This window comes from Loxodonta africana, chromosome 19 (assembly GCF_030014295.1).
Source record: "Loxodonta africana isolate mLoxAfr1 chromosome 19, mLoxAfr1.hap2, whole genome shotgun sequence".
NCBI lineage: Eukaryota > Metazoa > Chordata > Mammalia > Proboscidea > Elephantidae > Loxodonta > Loxodonta africana.
In genome coordinates, this window is record NC_087360.1 from 26,170,027 (window position 1) to 26,191,775 (window position 21,749).

A 21,749-nucleotide genomic window follows, 5' to 3' on the forward strand; every position below is an offset into this window, starting at 1 on the left:
ATAAATCATTAAGTAAATAGAATTGAATACCCTCCAATCTTGCTAACTGATTGCATATATGAACTATGCTGGGTAAACCCAGCTAGTTCACTTTTCTGTGATTATCAGATCCTCTGGATAACAGATCTCCTCCCCAGTATGCCCAGCCACTTCTCTCCGCTGCCTCTTCCAGTCACTGCATCAGATAGATGCATTCCAGCTGTTGTTGAGGGAGAGGGTGTTAATAAAGAATAAAATCATCACAGAAGTTTTCTAGACAGATCCAGATTTTAGACTGACTTAAAGAATCTATCAACCTCAGGCTAAGTTTAAGAAAATTATAAATACAGATTGAGAGCTAAGTTGCCCCTTTAAACAAAATGGGGGAAATTCAGGTTGACTAATTACTCCATTTAACAAATTCACTTTGAGAGACAAAGACTCCCAATCTTTGTAAAAAAGCTCCTTTGTGTTCAAACCCCTGCAGTGGTGGTAAGAGCTCAAAAGCTGCTCCTTATACAGAGCCAAACTGACCTCCTGTGGCTTTCACCCGTTTGGTTTTACATCTGTCCTCTGGAGAGACAAAGAACAAACCAAATCCCTCTACTAGACAGCTAATCTCTTTAAGCGATTTCTCTTAAAAAATTGTGGTGACTCAGGCCAGGCTACAATTCTATCAAGGATATAATAAACCCAATGCCTTTCTCCTCCTTCTTTTAGTGGCAGAGCAAGTAAAGTATATGTGAGTAGTTAATATGCTGGGAAAGGAGAATGCTCCTCCCTGGAAGTCCTGGTACTACAGCCCAGTTCAAGACCCCGCTTTGTAAGCCACTCCTGGGCAATCAGAAGCGGATGGCGAGCATCTGGGAAGGGGAGGTGCTAGAAAGTCCAGCTCCCTTGGATCTTCCTCTCTGTTGCTACCAAACCCAGCCTTCTGCTGGCTAATGTCCATATCTGTTTATTTGGCCCCAGAGATTCTCCTCTTCGTCTAGGTCAGAGGTCTGAGGTTCTCAATCTTTTATGTGCACAAGAATAGAACAGTCTTCCGCAGGGCTGCACCCCCTGAGATTTTGGTTTAGTAGAAATGAGGCAGGCCTAGTAATCTGTATTTTAACAAGCACTTCAGTGCTAATGTTCTCACTACACTTTGAGAAACACCCATCTAAGTAAATAAACTTTCCAGTTTGAAAAAAAAAAAAAGTGGAACAGAAAAAAACCTTGCATTTTGGTTTTATTTAGCTATAAAGCACACATACTTAAGATCATTTATCTTTGCCTTATCCATTTAAATTATTAAATTCCATGTTATATAAACAATAAAAATAACACTTTAAGTCATTTATTATTCATTTAATTCTAATCATTAAGCCTATCAAACTTCTTCTAGAATAAGAAGGGGTATGACAGCATCATCTGCAGACTGATAACTGAAATGTTTGTCGGGAGGCATCTAATATTGGCCTTAAGAAGCGAGCCAGACTCCTGAACTGCAGCATATTCCCCTGCCCTAAATTAGCGGGCAGACAGGCCTTGGGCCCGCCAGAGTTGAGGAAATTTACAAGGAGAGTATGTTTAGGTCCAACGCTTAGCTGATCAACCTCGTGACTGAAGTTAACACATAAATCAGGCCTGGATAAGCACCACCACACACATCCTATGCAATTCTGTGGGAGCTCTAACAATGCTATAAAAGGTTTCCAGTGCACAGGTTACAACAAGCTAAAACATTTCACAGTAGTCTAAATGCCTGGGGAGTTTAATTATGCAAAGAAAACCCTTCTTTCCTTTGAGAACAGCTTAATGCTTTTCAAAAGAGCTGCTGCGGTTCTTTTACAGACATAAAGGGTGTCTCATCTTTAACTCAGCCTTGAAGCAATGCTATCCCAAGGCAGCTCCAGTGACCTCGTTTCCTCACGGCAAAGTGAGCCCAAGTCCTACCCGGCAATTTAGCACTTAGTAAACTGACTAAAAAAGTTAAGCAACAAATCCATAAAAAGATTTTGGTGATAGGAACTTACTTTCCTGCTAAGACACTTCATGCATGTTTGTTGCAAGACACAATTACTTTTATATAAGCGTAGTGAAGGCATCAAACTTCATTTTCTGTTAGGGACGAAGACTTTCACTGGCTCGCTGACCTTCCTCTTCTTCCTGGGGCTCTCCAAACTCTGCTGACTGTACACAAAATCCATTCTTTGAATCTGTGAGAATCACCAGAGACAGACACAATTCAGCTGAGAGTTTGACATCTGCACAAGGCACACACAAAACAGGCAGACCATGCGTTAATCCCTCTAGCTGCATAACGGATCCAAACCTGCTTTCCTGTGGGCTGGTTTGGCCCTGCACGAAGGCCCTGATGCCAGTATCAGAGTCTAGTATTCCAAGTTTCAGGAGCTGAGGGCCCCTGGAGGCAGCCAACTTCAGGGACGGCTTTTTGGCTCTCTCTAGTGAATTTAGCACATACAACTCTTTAGGGAAGGGTTGTCAAGATGTGGGGCCAAGGAGCAATTAAAGGTCAGGAGAGATCTAGGGCACTGATTACTTTAGAGGCAAATATAACTTCAGTTCCCATTTCAGTTAGCAGAGGCATGCAGCCTTGCCCTTCCTACCGTATGTTCAAATTAGTGAATTAGGAAGGACCGTGGCCCTTCTGATTGGAAGGAAGTACATGTTATTGATTAATGGGAAGATTAGTGGACAATCATATACATCCACTTTATATGCTTGTAATAAATATTCCATCGTTGGGCTCAGCTTTGTTAAAGATTTTAGGACTTATTTTTGCTTAATTGAGGGAACACCTGGGTGCATTATAATCCGTCAAACAATCCCTACTTCCTGATATTCCAGGATACAGATAGAGGACATTTTCATATTTTCCAACCACTAGATAGGGGGAAAAGTTTTTCCACGTCCTCTATTCTTTCTTTGGTAGGAGAATGAAATAAGGTACAATGTGTGGGTGTGTGGGTGTGTGTGTATACACACACATACACATATATATATATATATTTTTTTTTTTTAAGCAAGATTTGTCAGAGTATTTAGTAGAGGCTCCAACATTATGATCTTTTTTTTTTCTTTTGATATAGATGCAGGTTGTTATTGATACGCTATTACCACAAAATAGTGAGAATGTCAACAAAGAACTTAAGTACCATTTAGAACCAAAGATAGGGTCTGAAAATGGCTGATTTAAGAACCAATTTATATTTTAGCTTTAAAAAGTGGTTAAATTCCTGATCTCGGGAACCACAAATTCCCTTTGGCTTAAACCAAGACATGTTGTTAGCTACTGCTGAGTCGGCCTTTGATTCGTGGTGACCCCATGCACAACAGAACGAAACGCTGCCCAGTTCTGTGCCATGACCCTGATAGGCTGTGGATTGGACCACTGTGATCCACAGGATTTTCACCGGCTGATTTTCAGAAGTTGATTGCCAGGTCTTTCTTCCTATTCCATCTTAGTCTGGAAGCTCTGCTGAAACCTGTTCAGCATCACAGCAACATGCAAGCCTCCACGGACAGATGGGTGGTGGGTGTGCCTGAGGTGCACTGGCCGAAAATTGAACCTGGGTCTCCCACGTGGAAGGCGAGAGTCCCACCACTGAACCACTTCTGCCCCCAAGCCAAGACACAGACTATTGCAACAGACTATGTAAAATTTTTTAATTTAAAATTTTAAACAGTAGAAGTCTGAGAAAATAAATGAAGCTGCTTACCAAATAACTGGTTTGCTTATAAAGGTAAAAATTTGAAATAGCCTGCTCTAAAGGAGAGGAAACAGAAACATAAAAACCCAAAGCAGAAAAACAAACTTCTTTATCTAGGAGATGAATTTGTTAGTTTGGTTATAAGAAAAAATACTTGGTAAAATTTCGTTTGTCTAAAAATGTTGCTTGGATATGTTTTCTATCTGAACCAAATTATCCTCACTTCTTTCAAATCTGGGTATACTGGGAAGAAGAGAAGGTGGGTGTATAAATTCTTGAATGATGAGTTGGCCTGATGGTTTAATAATTTTGTTCTCTTTTTCTTCTATTGCTCAGTAAACCAGATTTTTATTACAAGTTGCAGAACAGCAATTTTATTGCAGCGAGTTAGTCAAAACATCTTCAATAATGTGTACAATCTCAAGGCAACCAGTGAGGTCTGGGAACTCTCAACGGTTTATAGAAACCAGTGGGTTCAAAAGCAAGCATGTTATTATTAGTCAGGGGATGCTTCCTAACATAGATTACGTGAACGGTACAAGCCAACAGATTTATCCATACAAAGGAACATCTGAGAAACATTTTTCAGGTGTATTCCAACTGGCTGAGTTTGCATATGTGATGCCAAAGCCAACCAGCCAAGCAAACGGCCAGCAATCATCAGGCTAGACAGATTACCTGGATGATGTGAGCTACATCAGATAACTACATCAAAGGACTTCTATATTTTATGCTATATTTTAAAAACATAGCTTATAAAGTGTTTCTTGTATGCATATTAACAAGAAAGCTACTATGATTCATTCACCAATAGAGCCTCAAGAGTAGAGCATCTAGGTAACAGCAGAGCATTTAGAAAAAAGCCCTGAAGACATGTGTTCTGCTGTATGAAATTTCCCTACTTTCCATTTTTGGTTTTGAGAAGCCAAAGAGTAGGCTTTGCCTAAAACACAGATAGCCAGATAACTCAGGAGCAGTACTTGGGCAGCACTGGAAGTGGTCTCTTATTCTAAACAACTCTTTCACATATTACTTTATTTTTATTTATTTTTTTTAATTTTAATGCTTGTTATTTGAATGCTCTCACAGAATTCTATCTTTCTTGACTTTTCTCCACATTCTCTACACTCTCTGGATGACTCATCGACTCCTAGGAATCAATTACTATTAAAAAACAAAAATTCCCACATTTTTATGTTCAGTCTAGATCATATTTCTGAACTCCAGATCCATGTATGTGTCCAACTGCCTACTAGAAGCCTCCATTTGGATGTTTCAAAGAAAACACAAATGCATATGTCCAGATTGGAATTCATCATCTTCATCCCTGTGCCTACTTCCAATCTTTGTTCTGACTCTGTGCAATTCCCCCCAAAGTGTCCAAGTTAAAAACCTGGGAGTCATCTATAATTACGCCATCATTCTCACCCCAAAAGTAGGATTAGTAATTCCTATTGATCCTACCTCTGCAATCTCTCTCAAATCCATCCACTTTTCTCTATCCCCATGGCCTCTACTTTAGTCCAGGCCAACATTATCTCTCCCAATTACTAGTCCAACACCTCCCCCCTGCCAACTCCCACCAATACTCTTCTCTAATCCATTCTCCACTCTGGAGCCTAAGTAGTCCTACGTGCATGTCTGGTCACATCACTCTTCTGCTTGGTCATTCATTCATTAATGGCTTCCTAGTGAGTAGTGTCACTTTGAGGACTGAGGTATGCCTGACCCAAGCCACAATATTTTCAATTGCCTCATAAGCATGTGAAAGCTGGACAATGAATAAGGAAGACTGAAGAAGAATTGATTCCTTTGAGTTATGGTGTTGGAGAAGTATATTGAATATACCACAGACTGCTAGAAAAACGAACAAATCTGTTTTAGTAGTACAGCCGAACGCTCCTTAGAAGCGAGGATGGCAAGACTTCGTCTCACATACTTTGGACATGTTATTATGAGGGACCAGTCCCTGGAGAAGGACATCCTGCTTGGTAAAGTAGAGGGTCAGTGAAAGAGAGGAAGACCCTCAACAACAGTGGCTACAATGATGGGCTCAAGGATAGCAACGACTGTGAGGATGGCGCAGGACTGGGCATTGTTTTGTTTTGTTGTACAAAGGGTTGCTGTGAGCGGGAACTGACTCGACGGGACCTAACAACAAGTGCCGTCAGGGTCAAGTCCAAACTCCTGTGGCTCTGGCCTGTCTCTGCTACTTCACTGTGCCTAGGCTTACTTAACTACTTGCAGTTCCTTCAGATGGGCCCTGCTTGTTCCCCTCGGGACTTTGCCTGTAACGCCCACTCCCATACTCCGCTATTCCCTTCTTCGCCTGGTCCAGGGTTAGCCCTAGAGCTTCTTCTGCTTGCTGGTCTTCCCTGACACCCTCTTTTGTAGCACTTACTACATGGTATTTTCAGGTCCACTTACCAGTCTTCTAGGCCAAAGTGTAAACTCCTTGAAGTTAGTGACAATATCTTAACTGTCTTTGTATTCCCAATTCCTGGCATCTGGTAGGTGCTCACTAACTTTTGGCTGAATAATTGAATGCATGGGCATAGTGGTTAAGTACTACAGCTGCTAAACAAAGGGTTGGCAGTTCAAATCCGCCAGGTGCTCCTTGGAAACTCTATGGGGCAGCTCTTCTCTGTCCTATAAGGTCACCATGAGTGGGAATCGACTCGACAGCCCTGGGTTTTTTTAATACTGAATCTGATTTTAAGCCAGGCACTGTGCTAAGCCCTAGCACCATATGTAGTACCATATTAAGATGAATAAGACACAGTTGCTCTCAAGGATCGAGTCTTATAAGCGAGAGGCATTTAAGCACCTGATTACAATATAACGCAATATAACATAATGCCATAAAAACCATAGTAGACATTTATTCATTCATTCAGCAACTATTTTGGAGTGGCAACTATGTACATGGCACTGTTCTAGTTGCTTGGGATACATCAGTAAACAAAAGAGATAAAAACCCCTGCCTTGTGCGTTTGACAATCTGGTCATATTTCTTTTTGGCTTAACAATTTCCAATGGCAGCCCCATTGCATTTAGGATAAAGTCCAAGGTCCTTCCTTACTCTGGCCTTTAAACACCAGCAGTGGTTCTTTACATCTGGGGTGAGGGGTCATAGGCTGACTGTGAGAGCCTGATGAAAGCTATGTACTCTTTCCTCAGAAAAAAGTACACACCTCCACTCACACTCAAACCCCGTGGCAGGCAGTTTCAAAGGGTTCCTAGCTTCCCTGAGTACCTCTCAGGAAGAGTCACTTCCCCACAGCTCCTCCACTATACCTCTTACTCTGTGCCCTCTCAGTGTTCTCATACCTTCCTTATTCCTGATTCCGCACCTTCGCACATGATGATTCTTCTGCATAAAAGGCTCTTCCCCCCTCTATCAGGCCTCCCTTTTGCCTAGTTAATTCCTACTCAGTCTTCAGATCTCAGATGAAAAATTACTTCCTCAAACAGATTCTCCTTATCACATCCCAATTAATTTAGGTTCCCCAATCATGCAGTCTTTTTTTTTTCTCTGCATATATTTAAACCTTATGAGGTTTCATTTATGTACCATAAACTGCAACCATTTAAAGTATACAATTTGATGAGTTTTGACAAACGTGAATACAATCAGTCAAGATACACAAGATAGATAACATTTCATGACTCTCTGAAGATTTCTGCAGGTCCTTTGCAGTCTATTCCTCCCTTCGCCCCCAAGCCCAAGGCAGCCATGTATCTGCTATTTTGTTAGTATATATTAGTTTTCAGTTTTCTAAAAATTTACACAAATGGAATCATTCATTACGTGGTCTTTTGTGTCTGGCTTTTTTTATTCAACATAACTGAGACTGATCCATGTTGTTGCATGTATCAGTAGTTTGTTACCTTTTATTGTCAAGTATTATGCCATTGCATAGATACAGTACAATTTAAAAAACCTATTCCCCCCTTTTTTAAATCATGATACATATATATACATACATACATATATATACGTGTGTAGGTATATATATATATAGAACATTTTATTGTGCTTTAGGTGAAAGTTTACATAACAAATGTGTTTTCCAATAATGGTTCTTACACTAATTGTTCCATGACACTGACTGTAATTCCTGCAATGTGTCAGCACTCTCTCCATATCCTCCCTGGTTCTCCGTTTCCATCAGTCTGGTTTCCCTGTGCCTCCCTGCCTTCTTATCTTTGGTTTCAGGCAAACGTTGTCCTTTTGGTCTCCTTTAGTTGATTGTTCTAAGGAGCACATTCTTCACGGGTATTACTGTTTATTTTATAGCCCCATTTATAAGACTACAGGGCATCCTCCATGACTGTGTCAGTTTCAAGTTAAATCAAGTATCATCATGCACTCTTTATAGAGTTCCAGGAGGTCAGGGATATGCCTGTCTTGGTCACATTTGTTATCACCAACATCTAGCTAGTGACTTGCACATAGTAGGGCTCAAGAAATATTTTTCATGCATGAATGAATGAATGACTGAATGAAATTTCAAAGAGCACTCTATTGTATTGGAGGTATCAAGTGGGTGCAGGGTGATCAGTCACGCAATCAGGTGTCGTCAGGTTGTAACTTAGGTGGCAGTGGAGATGGAAAGAAATCAATAGTGAGAAAAACACTTAGAAGGTAGAGTCAGAAGGATGGCCAATTGGATATGGTGGAGAAGGAGAGGGAGGTAGGTAAATAATAACTCCCAGTTTCTGGCTTGGCTAACTGCATGATGGAGGTGCTGTTCTCTCAGGTAGACAACAATGGGAGTTTTGAACCTGCTGAGTTTGGAGTGCCTGCAAAACCCCCAAGTGGATATGCTGAATAGCCAAAAAACCAAAACCCAGTGCCGTCAAGTCAATTCCGGCTCATAGTGACCCTACAGGACAGAGCAGAGCTGCCCCATAGGGTTTCCAAGGAGCACCTGGTGGATTTGAACTGCCACCCCTTTGGTTAGCAGCCGTAGCACTTAACCACTACGCCACCAGGGTTTCCTTATGAATAGGCAACTGTATATAGAAGTCTGGAGTTCAGGAGAGCAGTCTGAGTTGGAGATGTAAATTTGAGGGTCATCAGTATATAGAGGCTAATTAATCCCATGGCTGTGGATGAACTGCTTAAGAGATAAGCCTGTGAGAAGAGTAAGGGGCCAGGACATAGCCTTAAGGATCCACAACATTTAGAGATTAGGTGGAGGATGAACCAACAAAGAAGACTGATAGAGTCAGACAGATAAAAGAAAACTAGCAGATTTTCATGTCAAGAAGGCTAAGATAAGAGGGTTTTAAGAAGAGAGTACAGAAAAAAACGGGTGGTGGTCAATAGTGTCAAATGTTGAGAGGTCAAGGACTGAAATAAGGTCCACGTGATTTAGCCACATGGCTGAGGTATACTGGATTGGTGGGTGCAGAAGTCACCTCGAAGTCAGCTGAAGAGTCCAGAAAAGATAAAAGAAATTGAGACAGTAAGTGCACAAAGTTTTGTAAGAGTCAACAAGGAGTGACCAATTCAGTCTGGAGAATTCAGAGAAGCCTTCTTAGCAGTAGAGGGGACGTTGAGCTGGGTTTTGAAGAATGAGTAGGAGTTCATCAGATTGGAGGTGGTGATGGGGTTGGGAGACGTCATTCTAGGCAGAAGGTTCACCACCTTTAAAGACACTGAATCATGAAAAGACATGGAAGGTATACAGTACAGTGAGAGATGCCCCTTATTAGATGGCTTTTCAAGTTAGGCGTTATGTCTCCAACACATCCCTGATAAAACTGTACATTCCCCTGGGATTATTACCCAATATGATGTTAGAGTAAGTTAATTTATCAAATAGTCTTCAAGCAGCAGCCTGCTGAGAGCAAGGCCTCACAGGCTTTGGAAAGAGAACAGATAAGTTTCAATATAGAAACAGCAGTTTAGGACAGAGTACTTACTTTGCAGTAGGAGGTAGACCTGCATGGGGAGCAAAAGCAGGAGGCTGGGTTGGGTGGGGGAAAGGGAGGAGCAGCTCCAGACAACCAAGAAACATGAAGAGTACTTTAACTGCCAAGGGGTGGGGGTGGGGGGAATGAGAGTGTGGTAAATTTTGCTAACTTTGAAACTGTCTGGTCAGATCTGGCAAAATGTTTTCTCTTTAGAAAACCAGTACTTATCAATATAGATTTATAATCAAGTCTTAAGCCTGAAATTTTTGGATTTGGCAGTTCCCAGATCAAGGAATTTTATAGTTCAGAGAGGGTCTGTGCCCTGTAAGTAAGTTATTATACTAGTGTTAGTTTTGATTCCTCTCCCTTAATATTTAGCTTTTTGGCACAATGAGAGGTAGATCAACAGCAATGATAAAATAAACACTATTAGCATAAATGTAGCTTATGTTAACATTGTGATGAATGAGCAGTAAGAAACCAAAAGCCTGAAGGGAACCCTTATCTCCTCCAACTCCAGTGGTGCTGTAACTCTCTGATATGTCCGAACATGTCTTATGGGGTTTTATGAATGGTTTGGCCACTCTTTTAATTTCTTGTTTCTGCAGTTTATGTCCAGGGTTCTTGACCATGATTATCTCTATTTAGGAGGTTAATGTGTATTCTCCTTAGGGCCATAGCCAGATATTTCCATGTACCTTCAAAAGTTATTATATCAATTCTGTCTTTTTCCATATTATCTAAGGTACTCCATAGCTTAAAAAGTTCTATAATTAATTTATTCAATGAAGGATTTTTTTTTTTTGAGCACCTTCTCTATGCCAGACGCTGTGTCAAACATTAAAGATACAAAGCTGATCAAGACACACTCCATGTCCTCAAAGACAGCCTGGGAGTGGGAAATAAGAGAGTTACAGAAGAAATGATAGAGTCAGGTACAGGGCACAACAGAGGTTCAGAAGAGATCTTATCAGTTCCTCCTGGGGAGGCCTGGCAAGTCTTCAGATGGGATGTGAAGCCTGAACTGAATAGTGGAAGATGAAGACATTCATCAGGCAAATGGCATTAGGGAATGGGGTTGCAGGGAGAACTTTATAGGCAGAAGGCGTGCAAGGTTCAGGGGTTTAAAGCAGCACTCCTTTGGGGAACTGGGAATAGTTCAATGGGACTAATGGGAAGGGTGTGGGGTGGTGGGCTGGGTCAAACAATGTCCTTCTCTGAAGTTTAGGACTTTACCCTGTACTAGAGTGCCACTGAAGGGTTCTAAAAGCAGATTTGTTTTTTTAAAAATTCTATGGCAGCAGAGTAAAGGGTATCTTGGAGCTGAGTGAGACAAGAAGTAAGAAGAGTTAGGAGGATGCTGCAGAAGATAAATGATTTGGGCAAAAACAAGAGCAGCCATGATGTTAGAGAGGAGAGGACTAATAGGGTAGAGGGCTGAAGAGGGAGACAGAATGAATGCCTGAGCCTCAAGTCTAACATGACTTGCTCGTTGATTGGAATAGGCACAGGGATGGTAAAGGAAAGAAAGGAGTAAAAAAAAAAACGACAAAAATTATCCAAGTTTCTAGTAATGCCATTGATCAAGAAGAAAAAAAAAGAGGAGGCTATGTGGGGTGGGTGGTTGGAACATGGTGGAAAGGATGGATAAAGAAATAGTTGACTCTGTTTTCAAGAATCTGAATTGAAGGTGAGATATCCAAATGCAGATGTCCAGCAGGGCACTGACGACATGGCCTGGAGCTCAGGATGGAGAAAATGCATCAAGAGCACATATAAAAAGAAGTATTCACTTTAGACAAAAGAAGAGATATTCCTTCTTCGGAGATCCAGAAGAAAGGAGGTCAAAGTGGGTATACCCACTGCCGTCAAGTTGATTCCAACTCTGAGTGACCCTATAGGACAGAGTAGAACTGCATCATAGGGTTTCCAAGGCCATAATCTTTATAGAAGCAGTCTGCCACATCTTCCTGGAGAGCAGCTGGTGGGTTCAAATTGCCGACCTTTTGGTTAACAGCAGAGCACTTTAACCACTGTGCTACCTGGGCTCCTAAAAGTAGATACAGATATAGGTAACTCTTTAAATATGGTGGCAGAAAGTTGAATAATTCATACGTAATGGCCTTATTTCTACACAGCTGGGTTTAAGATCATCTGCTTAGAAAGGAAGGAAATTGGTTTTACTTAAGACACTAAGTGGTGAAAGTATGGAATAGCCATCTGGACAGTAGGAAAGGGAGTTGATAATAGACTTGTAAAAATAATGTTAACTGTTGCTTAGGATCCAGATAATTTTAATATATATCACTTTCAAATTAAAACACTTAAGATTGGCATATTTAAAATTTCGCTTTTTTTTAGCAAACATTTTAATGCTTACAACAGACCAAGACCATATACTGTATCAAGAACATCACATGTTAATTTATTTCATTTATTCCTCACAATAACTGTGTGAGGTTAGGAAGGGGGTTTTTATTCCTTTTTACAGATGTAGAAACTAAAGCTCAGATAAATGAAATGACTCCTCCAAGTTGCACATTTAGTAAGTGGAAATCTTGAATCCAGGTCTCTAATGTTCCTTATAATATGCTTCTTCAACCCAAGAAGAAAAACAGTGGCAGGAAAATGCAGAAGAGTCCACTGGAACCCTTTGCAGCGTTCACAGGCTTATGCCTGGGGTTGACCCTTTCTTGGGCATAGCCTACAGGGACTTCAAACTAAACATTAAAAAAATAAGCAAGCAAACAAACAAACAAACCAAGCCTGTTGCCGTTGAGTTGATCCTGACTCATTATAGACCCTACAGGACAGAGCAGAACTGCCTCATAGGGTTTCCAAGGCTGTAATCTTTTCAGAAGCAGACTGCCACATCTTTCTCCTGGGAACGGCTGGTGGGTTTGAACCACTGACTTTTTGGTTAGTAGCCGAGTGCTTTAACCACTGTGGACCAGAGCTCCTAAGTTAAACATAGCCAAAGTAAAATTCATTTTTTCCTTTGCAACCAATTTTTCCTCATGACCTTTCAACTTTGGTTATTTACCATTTCCCAGTCATCGAAGGTGGAAAACGTAGTCATATTAGATTCCTCCTTTGTCTCCTAACACCACAGGTCTTGTCATGAGTAAATGGACTAGCACAGATAGACAACACTAAGTACAACATTAACATGTGTGAATCATTAAGTGACTGATGGTGGTTATCATCCCTACTGCTACAGGTATATCCCTACTTCAGCCAAACTGGATCTTCACGGTAGGCTGAAAAATGAGCCCCCAAAAGATGTTCATGTCCTAATCACTAGAACCTGTGAATACTATTATGTGGGGGGTGGGGGGGGATGGGAGGAAGAAGGGTCTTTGTCAGTGTGCTCTTGAGATGGGAAGATTATCTTGGATTATTGAGGTGGGTCCTAAATGCAATCATGCGTATCCTGATAAGAGGGGGGCAGAGATGTGGTCACTGCCAAGGAATGCTGGCAGCCACCAGAAGATGGAAGAGGCAAGGAACAGAGGGAGTGTGGCCCTGCTGCCACCTTGATTTCAGTTCAGTGATACTGATTTCAGACTTCTGGCCTCCAGAACTGTGAGAGAGTAAATTTGTTGTTTTAAACCACGACGTTTGTGGTAATCTGTTACAGCAGCCATAGGAAACTAATACAGTGACTATTCCTCAAACATGTCCATTCTTTTCCCCTTCTCTATTTCCTCCGTACATCAGAAATCTTCCCTTACTTTCTCTTCTTTAAACTTTGAGTAATTCCTTCAATATCAATCTCCAACACTATCTCACCCACAAAGCCTTTACTGCTCCTTTAATCTGATGTGAGCTTTCATTCTAATGGCTCCCCACAGCACTTTTTGTAACTGTATTTTTCTAATAACATAATTATTTGTAAACAATATGTCCTATACCCAGGACTGGGTTTAAGATGTCTAGGAATTCATTTGTATTAATCTTGTGCTCTTTTGACTCTGCAGTGCTTTGAGCAGTGTCTTCCACACAGGTATCAGTAATTCTTTTGCTAATGGAAATGAAGTTAATTAAATTATTAGGTGTCTACTACCTACAAAAAGTATTCTGTTACACAGTTATTCATATATTCTAGACCTGCACTGTCCAATACAGTAGGCACGAGCTGTTTGTGGCCACATAAATTTCAATTTAAATTAATCAAAATGAAATGAAATTTAAAATTCAGTTCCTCAGTTGCATTAGCTACATTTCAAGTGTTCAACAGCCACATGTGGCAAGTGGCTGCTACCTACTGGACCTTACAAATATAAAACATTTTCATCATCACAGGAAGTTCTACTGGACAGAGTTGTTCTACAGGGACAATTAGGTATAACCCATACAAACAGAAAATTTCCTAGAGACTACAGTGATAATGCTGTTGTTGATGGGAGCCATTGAGTCAGTTCCAACTCATAGCGACCATATTACAACAGAGTGAAACACTGCCCAGTCAAGTGCCATCCTCACATCATTGCTATGTTTAAGCCCACTGTTGCAGCCACTGTGTCCTTCCATCTCGTTGAGGGTCTTCCTCTCTTTCACTGACCCTCTACTTTACCAGCATGATATCCTTCTCCAGGGACTGGTCCTCCTGATAACATGTCCAAAGTATGTGAGATCAAGTCTTGCCATCCTTGCTTCCAAGGAGCATTCTGGCAGTATTTTTTCCAAGATAGGTTTGTTCAACCTTCTGGTAGTCCATGGTATATTCAATATTCTTCACCAACACCATGATTCAAAGGCATCAATTCTTCAGTTTTCCTTATTCACTGTCCAGCTTCCACATGCATATGAGATGATTGAAAATACCATAGCTTGGGTCAGGTGCACCTTAAAGTGACATCTTTGCTTTTTAACACTTTAAACAGATCTTTTGCAGCAGATTTACCCAATGCAATACGTCATTTGATTTCCCCAATGCAATACGTCATTTGATTTCTTGACTGCTATTTCCATGGGCGTTGGCTGCGGATCCAAGTAAAATGAAATCCTTGACGACTTCAATCTTTTCTCCATTTATCATGATGTTGCTTACTGGTCCAGTTGTGAGGATTTTTGTTTTCTTTATGTTGAGGTGTAATCCATACTGAAGGCTGTAGTCTTTGATCTTCATCAGCAACTGCTTCAAGTCCTCTTGGCTTTCAGCAAGTAAGGTTGTGTCATCTGCATATCACAGGTTGTTAATGAGTCTTCCACAAATCCTGATGTCAAGTTCTTCATATAGTCCAGCTTCTTGGATTATATGCTCAGCATACAGATTGAATGAGTATGGTGAAAGGTGAATAAGTACAGTGACAATAGGAATATAAAGATTAAAATAATTTTTCCTCAAAATACAAAGATTTATATTTTAAAGAAATCAATTTTTCAAAAATTAATTGATCAAGCAAATGCAATCCCAATCAAAATTCCAATAGTATATCTGTTGGAATTTGTTAAGCTGATTCTAATACTCATCTGGAAGAGAAAATATATAAGAAAGCTTTACAAATACTGAGAAAGAACAATGAGGGGAAAAGAGTTGCCCTTCCAGCCATCAAAACATACTACAAATTTAGAGTGATTACAATATGATAGCGGTAGTACAGGAGTAGATGTATAGATCAGTGAAATAGAGTCGCAATTTAATTTATGATAAAGGCGTCATTTAAAATTAATAGGGAAATGGCAGACTATTCAGGTGGGAAAAAGTTCTCACACCAAAAAAAAAAAAAAATCCCAGCTAGCTTAAGGAGCCAAATGTAAAAAGCAAAAACTACAAATTTATGAGAATAAAAATTTGTTTGTAACTTTGGCACTGGGAAGACCTTCTTAAGCAAGATATAAAATAATGAACCATTAAAGAAAACATCTTTCCTACACTGTTACAGTCTTTGAAGAGGACAATCTGGCAGAATCTAAAAAAATTTCAAATACACATATCCTTTGACCTCCAGGCACTTATTCCAGAGAAATGTTTCCAAACGCACAAAGAGCCATGTTCAAAGGACATTCCCTGAAGCATTGCTCCTGAAGAAAAAAGCGAAAGCACCTTAAATGTTCCCTCAATAACAGAAAGTGGAAACAAACTAAAAAAACCCCAAAACTCATAGGACCTACAGGACAGAGTAGAACTGCCCCATAGGGTTTCTAGGGCTGTGATCTTTACAGAAGCAGACTGCCACATCTTTCTGTCATGGAGCGGTTGGTGGGTTCCAACAGCTGACCTTTCAGTTAGCAGCTGAGCACTTAATCACTGTCACCAGGGCCCCTTCAGAAATGATCTAGGGCACTTTAATACTGAGGAATACTATACAGTAGTTGAAAAGAATGAAGTTGATCTAAATATAATAATAGGGAAAAATCTCTAAAACGTGGTTAAATGAAAAAAAAAGGGAGTTTCAGAAAAAGAAAAAATTATACCATTTATGCTTTTAAAAAAACCCACAAATCAAATATATACATCATACATATATATACAAATTTTATATGGGGCAGTTCTGCTCTGTCCTATAGGGTTGCTATGAGCAAGTCAATATAAAGATTAGAGAGATACTTTGTTTTCATACTACACCTTGGCAATCCGGTGTGTATTTTATACTTGCAACACATCTCAATTTGAATTAGGCACATTTCAAGCACTCAGTAACCACATGTGTGGCTGTGGGTACCCATTCGGACAGCACATTTTACACAATCAGCACAGCTGATTATGATAAAGGCATCATTTAAAATTAACAGCATGTGTGTATATGTTTAAATGCAAAGTAAATGTATGGAATATCCTTACTGGTAGTTTTTGAATTTTCTATGAGAATGTATTCTCATTTGTATAATTAAAATGAAATTAAAATATGAAGCCTTATATTCATTTGTTTATTAATTCTGTTAATATTATGTCTTTTATACTTCACATGTTTATAAATCAACATGCTTATTACTTTCATCTCTTTGTTTCCCTTTATTTCAATGTTCTTAAAGCTTTATTATGAAACAATTTTTTTGGTGTAAGCTGGAAAGGTAATAAAAGAACATAAACACCTTAAAGTTTACTTGGCTTACCTTTCAAAATTAAAAAATCATCTAAAGTATTATTAGATGCTTTCAATAGAAAAATGTAAGTAACATTGCTACTTTCAAATGCCCTATTAACCATAAATTCTGTGGTAGCTAAAAGTAAAACACATATAGACATACTCAAGCACATACTTGTAGTAATCATAAAAATGAAAAAGTTGCATCTTCTTTTGTGGCATGGAGGAAACCTACAGGCAATAATATCATGGTGTTATTAGATGTACCAAACTTGACATAGGTTTGCTGATTCTTCAAAAAAGAGATGAACAGATAACAGACACAGGATTGGAAATGTAATACCCTGCTTCTCACAGGCTTGCTATGTAGGTCATTTGCTTGAATCTGAATCTCTATAAAGTGCTTTAGCAGGTGTTGAAAGGAACATAGTTTAACTGTAAGTACAGAAATGACTATGGAGATATAGGTCCCATAAAATATTCAAAAAAGACTACTCTGGCATGAGCATTGTCCAAGGCGGAAGATCTCTATTAATGTGACATCCAAATCTTGGGTCATAACTGCCTAGTCTTACTGGCCAGAAGAAGAGAACAAAGAAGATGGCACTTAGGAACCCCTGCATCTCCTAACAAGTTCCTCTGTAAGAGGTGGAGGAGAGTGATAAGACACGTTCACTAAGAAGTCGGATTTTCACTTCAAATTGGCCTTAGGTTCACTTGAACAAAAAAAGAGAAAAGAAAAAGAAAACCCCTAAAGAGAAGTGGCTGGGTGTTTAGAGTGGGAATAAGTTTTATATGAGTGGCAGGGCCATTCTTGTTCTCATACGGAGGCGTGCTTTCTTCTCATTGCTCCAATTATCCTCCCTGTCCAGATACCACTTGTTTTCCTCCTGACTGAAGGAAATGAAAGAGAATTCAAACGTGGAAGGGTAAAGGTGGAGGATCAGGAAAGCAGAAGATTCCAGGTACCATGCTAAGGGCTGTGGCAGTGATGAGTGGCAGAGCGTGGAGGCCGCAGGATGGCAGGAAGGGAAAGTAGAGTGTGTTAATGTAGCGAGGGACAAAGATGTGTAAACAACCAACTCTAACCAACATTTCATACAGGTGAGATGAAGCAAGGGCTAAATGAAGGTACAAGCAGTACACAGTTGGAATGTAAAGGGAAAAAGGGAATAGGAGAAGGGGCTTCAATAAATTACCCCAGGGCTGGTTGCACATGTCTGACCAGCCTCTTCTCAGGGTGCACACATTTTCACTGACCCATGAAAACCTAGAGCTGGGAGAATACCACCCAGTGTGCTGAAGCTGAGGCATTTGGAAGTCTTTTGGAACCAATATGAGAGGAAAAGCTAAGAATCTTGCACACACACAGTCACAAAACAGAAGGGAAAAAATTCTATGGCAGTTCACGATTAGCCTTTAGTTGTGAATCAGAAAATAAATAGCATTTTTCAAAAGCTTTGCTAATAAGTTAAAAATCAGAGCTGCCAGGCATTGCGCAACTCCAGGTGGCACCATTCACATTGTTGTCTATTTCTGAGGTCTCCCTGGAATTGTGCACAATCAGCACAGCCATGCATGGCAACCCTGCTGGGACAAACATCAGTTTTTTTTATTAACACGTTCTGGTTTACTAGATTTTTATGTGGGATAAAGTGTATTCCTTTTGGCTAATAGTTCCTGTAAGGAAAAAACAAAAGTTTGGAATGTTATGAATATATTTTCTTGACAACCCAAGACTGTTGAATGCAAACTGCAGTGTAGCTATGCTACAGACTATGGTTAGATTATATACTTAAAACATGGCATACTGTACATATTTTCCAACCTATAAAGATTTTCCATGATGTGGTATGGCTGCTCAGTTTCAAATTAAACACTATTTCTTTAGAAATGTTGGGAAATTTCAGACCCAGCAGGGCCAGAGAGCAGAGAGAAACAGGACTGATGGTGCAGGGGATCTGGCATATTTTTACTTGGAGAATTTTACAATTCAACAATCAAAAGTTGGAAGTTTCTCCTTCTTTTGGAAGAAGAGCTTTTCTTATTTTCCCCAGTAGCTCTTATTTCACTAACATTATCTAATTCAGTCATGTACGGATGTCCCTCAATTTGGAAAACAATATGACATGAAAATATGAGATGTAAACCACTGATTTTTGTACTTAAAGTTATGCCACTATAGTTCTTAATGCCTGATTCTGACTTTCCTCATCAGGAAGTATCTCACCAAATGAAATCAAGAAGTACTTGTCATCAGTGGATATATGGCTGGGTTTTGCTCTCTGGGCTTTGCATTAATTGTTGATAATGCAGGAACCAATTTTTTAGGTTTTTTTTTTTTTTACTTTGAGGGTATTGAACTCACCGGAGGTTTTTCAGAATTTACCCACATTTTCTCCTTCTGTGGGAGTATTCATAAATATGCTACATAAATATAAAGTAGTATTAATATTTAGGCTCATTTCATAAATGTGAGACCTGGTTTCTAAGGCTCATGAGGTCATTAGCAGTTTGGTAACATGTGCTCTAATACCCACAAAGGGAGCACTTTGTGTGGGGATCTAGCAGCTGAGGCCATATTATTACTAGTGTCCCCTTTTTCCTTGCCCTACTCAGGAAGAGTATTCCCACACAAACAGGACTTAAAGCTACCAGGTTCTCATGGCATATTACATATGTAAAATAAGACAATATATCTGAAAATGTTTGGCATGATAATATCTGGTACATGTTAATAATGCAATAAAAATCGGTTGTATCCAGTTGAACATGAGCTGATTTTTGGTGAGCATATCAAGTGTGCTCTACACTGGCACATGAAATAAAAAAAAAAAAAGACTAAAAATCTAACTTATTTTGGGGCATGAGAAGTATGAAGGATCTCTGAGTGGTAAGTGAGATCACATATTCAGTAACAAAGTCTTTCACTTCAAATTTCGGCTACCAATATCTGGTGTTCCTGTGAATGCAATGGGGAAGATAAACTATATGCACTTGAAAATGCTGAACTTACAATAAAGAATGAAAGAGGAGCATAGAAGCTGGAACCACTGACAAATGAAATTCACACAAACTGAGACATCTTCTCAAGAATCCCACCCAAGAAGCAACTAAACCTGAAAAAGTATCTGTCTGGCTTTTTTCATGGTATAGAGCATACACTGAGAACCAGAGGGGCTGGATTCCATCACTGACTGACTTGCAAGTTTCCATCACAGTAAAAAAAAAGGGGAGGGGGATGATAATATTTGCCATGTACCAAATAGCAATGCTTTGAAGATTAATGACATAATGTCTGTAAAGAGGTTAGAGTTACTTGAAAAAAATACACTACATAAATATAAAGTAGTATTAATATTTAGGCTCAGTCTAAAATGTGAGACCTGGTTTCTATGGCTCATGAGGTCATTAGCAGTTTGGTAACATGTGCTCTAACACCCACAGAAGGCCTCTTGTTAACCAAAAAAAAAAAACCAAACCCAGTGCTGTCAAGTTGATTCTGATTCATAGCGACCCTATAGGACAGAGTAGAAATGCCCCATAGAGTTCCTAAGGAGCACCTGGCGGATTCAAACTTCTGACCCTTTGGTTAGCAGCCGTAGCACTTAACCACTACACCACCAGGGTTTGGACTGTAAAGCTTATCTAACCCACCTGGTTAGAGTAGTCACAGAAGCCTTCTTCCCTTTTCATGGTCTCCAAGAAGATAAGGATGGAGAGTACTTGACTTCTTAAAGGAATGAAACATAGGCAAAAGACCACGTCAACGGCATTCAGGCCTTCCAAGGAATGCAGTGGGAGTTTTGGAATGTTTTGGCTTAGAATTAAATAAAAGTCCAGTCATATCATAACTTGATTTAGAAGAAAGGCTAAATTTGCTTCTCAGACAAAGATAATCTGGAATAAGAGTAAGACTGAGAAATTACTGCTTGGAATGGTTAGTTTTTATCTTGAAGAGATTTGAAGACAAACTTTTTTTTTTTTTCTTTTTTTTCCCTAGGAAGCTGTAGCTGCCAGGAGTTGTAGTCTCTTTGATGGCAATATCCTCAGTCCTCATTGAAGCATCATCTTTGTGAAAAGGTTATCAAAGGGGATCTTGCAGTGGTTTCAGCTATAAAGTTTTAAGGGACAATCAATTTAGTATAGACATTACCTTGCAAAGTCTTGTGATATAACTGAATGATTGCAGTGTTATCGTGACTAAGTATTTGCATGTCCCAGTTTTAAAAGATAAAATTAATTTTGACTCAAGGGCCCCAGGCATCAGAAACCACAATCTTCCAAATGTAAGGTTTATGAACTTATCATAATCATTAGCATTCAACAGTCATTCTGAGGCTATGGCCATAATTACAAAACATTTGAACAAAAGATGAAAACAAAAGTCAAGAAATTTTTCTCATTTATCTGGATGTTTTGTTTCTACATTGATCTAGGTTGTGTGTTCTTTCAGAAGTGATGTGGCTTCTTGTCCACTGACTGCTGTGGTATTTCAGACTGACTGATACTAATAATATGTGCTTGTCAAGGAAAAGGGAACTAAAACATTACAGCTTTCTCAATTCATGGTTAACTCTACACTAACCAGAAAGCATTTTCTAAATAAAATATTGACTTTAGTTCTCCCTCTTCCCATCCTTGCCTGAATAATTTACTCCCAAAACCACTGTTAGGTGTGGCAAAGCAAGGTAGACATCCACATGGAGGGTGTCAGAGCCTGAACAAGGTAAGGAGAGCATCTGTTAGAGGACGGGCCTGGTGTTAGGAGTCAGAGCCCTAGTGGAGTAAGAAGGGTATCAAACCATGGCGGAAAGGCGGCAGAGCCTGGGCAGGGTAAGTGTCTTAGACTGGATTCTCTAGAGAAGCAAAGCCAGCAACATGTATAAATATCTATATAGAGATTTATATCAAGGAAATGGCTCACACGGCTGTAGAGGCTGGAATGTCCCAGGTACGTGGGTCAGGATAGAGGCTTCTTCTGATTCACGTAGCTGCAGGGGCTGGGGAAGCCAAGATTGGCAGGTCAGATAGCAGGGCTCTTGCTCACCGGCTATGAAGACCAACGAATCCTAAGATTGGCAGGCAAGATGGCAGG

The 21,749-nt window shown here is 39.8% G+C and overlaps 1 protein-coding gene across 1 annotated transcript in view; it reads right to left on the bottom strand.

Annotated features, from left to right (window-relative positions):
* Positions 1-1,213: 1,213 nt before the first annotated feature.
* Positions 1,214-21,749, bottom strand: part of HORMAD2 (HORMA domain containing 2) — a 123,527-nt gene continuing 102,991 nt past the window's right edge. The window contains exon 11 of the mRNA XM_023559244.2: positions 1,214-2,180. Within this exon, the coding sequence (XP_023415012.1) occupies positions 2,076-2,180 (105 nt within the window). The 3' untranslated portion in view covers positions 1,214-2,075. The remainder of the gene's footprint in view (positions 2,181-21,749) is intronic.